Genomic DNA, 1364 nt, shown 5'->3' with positions numbered 1-1364 from the left:
AAAAAAAAAAAAAGTGGATTGAGGAAACATATTCTAAGTTCTCTCTAATTTTATCTTTCTTTTATATTTTTAATTCTAGAATAGAGTTTTGATATAACGTGAAATACTCAAAATTCCAAGAGGCACCACATTGAAACTCGGTCCCACGTTGTCAGTGTTATCCGGAATATTGTTCTTCCATTTTTTATTTTTAGAAATTATAAAATTAATTTAAACTTTGACTTCAATTTATTAAACATTTTTCTGTTATAAAATCTCTTTTTATATAAAAACCCATTTAATAAATTCTGAAATTAATAAAATATATGAATAAAAAAAAGGAGGGTAACGGAAGGAATGGGGAAAGAAGACGTCATGTAATTGTAAGGCCCACAACCCATGAGTTATATGGTAAGTTGGTAACTGGTAAGGCATGTAGGTTCCCATTTCCAATCATCCCACATGCTTTCACTTAATACTCTCTCTTTCTCTACTCTTTTTCAAAATCAAAATGAAGAGTTTAATGAGATTTGTTTAATAATGGTTTAGCGATATAGAAAGTTTTAAGGAAAGTTTTATGTAAAAAGTCAAGTTTTGTTTTCCAAACTTGTCCCTCCTAATTAAAATTACATTCCTTCCGGCTATGAAAACCACATATAGATCAATCTGCACAGATAATTTTATCCATACATAATTTAATGATAACCAATCAAATAGCCCTTAAATCTCGTACAGATATGGGAATCACCCCACCATTCTGTAGGTGACATAACATATCTCTCGTTTGCGATCTCGCTGGTTGGACTCAAAGTCATCCTTGTCTTTCTCACTTGTTCCCGTCTCGATTGGTCGAAGAATTTTCACGACTTGTCCACGCCTTAACCCGTAATATCTAGCAATTGGATCCGTATTCAATATTCGAGGAAGCTGCAAAAAAATCCACCACCACATTGTATATGAAGAACACCAATTCGGACTTGTACGGCCAACAAATCAAATCATCACTTCTTCCACGAGTTCAAGATAAAATAGATTTTGAAAAATATGTTGGAAATGCTCTTATTAACCCATTCTAAATCTAAAAGCATCTCCAACAGATTTCTCAAAACAGAGAAAAATATATATTTTGGACATGTTTTTTACTCCAACAGATTCTCCAAAATGGAGAATGTAGGAAAGTGTAAAAATCTCCAAACTTGGAGAATACCCCAAAAATAATTACAACGAGAGAGATATATTATGGGATACTAGAAGCGTACTCGCGCAATGCAGCGAGATACATCGTGTTTTTAATATTTCATTTTATTCTTTATCTCAGTCGATGTTATAATATGGCTTTATGTGATTTTGAGAAAGCGATGATGTTTTTATTTTTGAATAAAATA

The 1364-nt window shown here is 32.0% G+C and overlaps 1 protein-coding gene across 3 annotated transcripts in view; it reads right to left on the bottom strand.

Annotated features, from left to right (window-relative positions):
* Positions 1 to 619: 619 nt before the first annotated feature.
* Positions 620 to 1364, bottom strand: part of LOC112517049 (DNA-directed RNA polymerases II and IV subunit 5A-like) — a 5234-nt gene continuing 4489 nt past the window's right edge. For all 3 annotated transcript variants that reach the window (XM_025124353.1, XM_025124355.1, XM_025124354.1), the window contains exon 5: positions 620 to 906. In XM_025124353.1, coding sequence (XP_024980121.1) covers positions 724 to 906 — 183 coding nt within the window. In that variant the 3' untranslated portion in view covers positions 620 to 723. The remainder of the gene's footprint in view (positions 907 to 1364) is intronic.

This window comes from Cynara cardunculus, assembly GCF_001531365.2.
Source record: "Cynara cardunculus var. scolymus isolate 2C chromosome LG 8, CcrdV1, whole genome shotgun sequence".
In the NCBI taxonomy this organism is placed as follows: Eukaryota; Viridiplantae; Streptophyta; class Magnoliopsida; order Asterales; family Asteraceae; genus Cynara; species Cynara cardunculus.
Note: the sequence above shows the minus strand (reverse complement) of the source record. Positions and strands in the feature narration are given on the sequence as shown.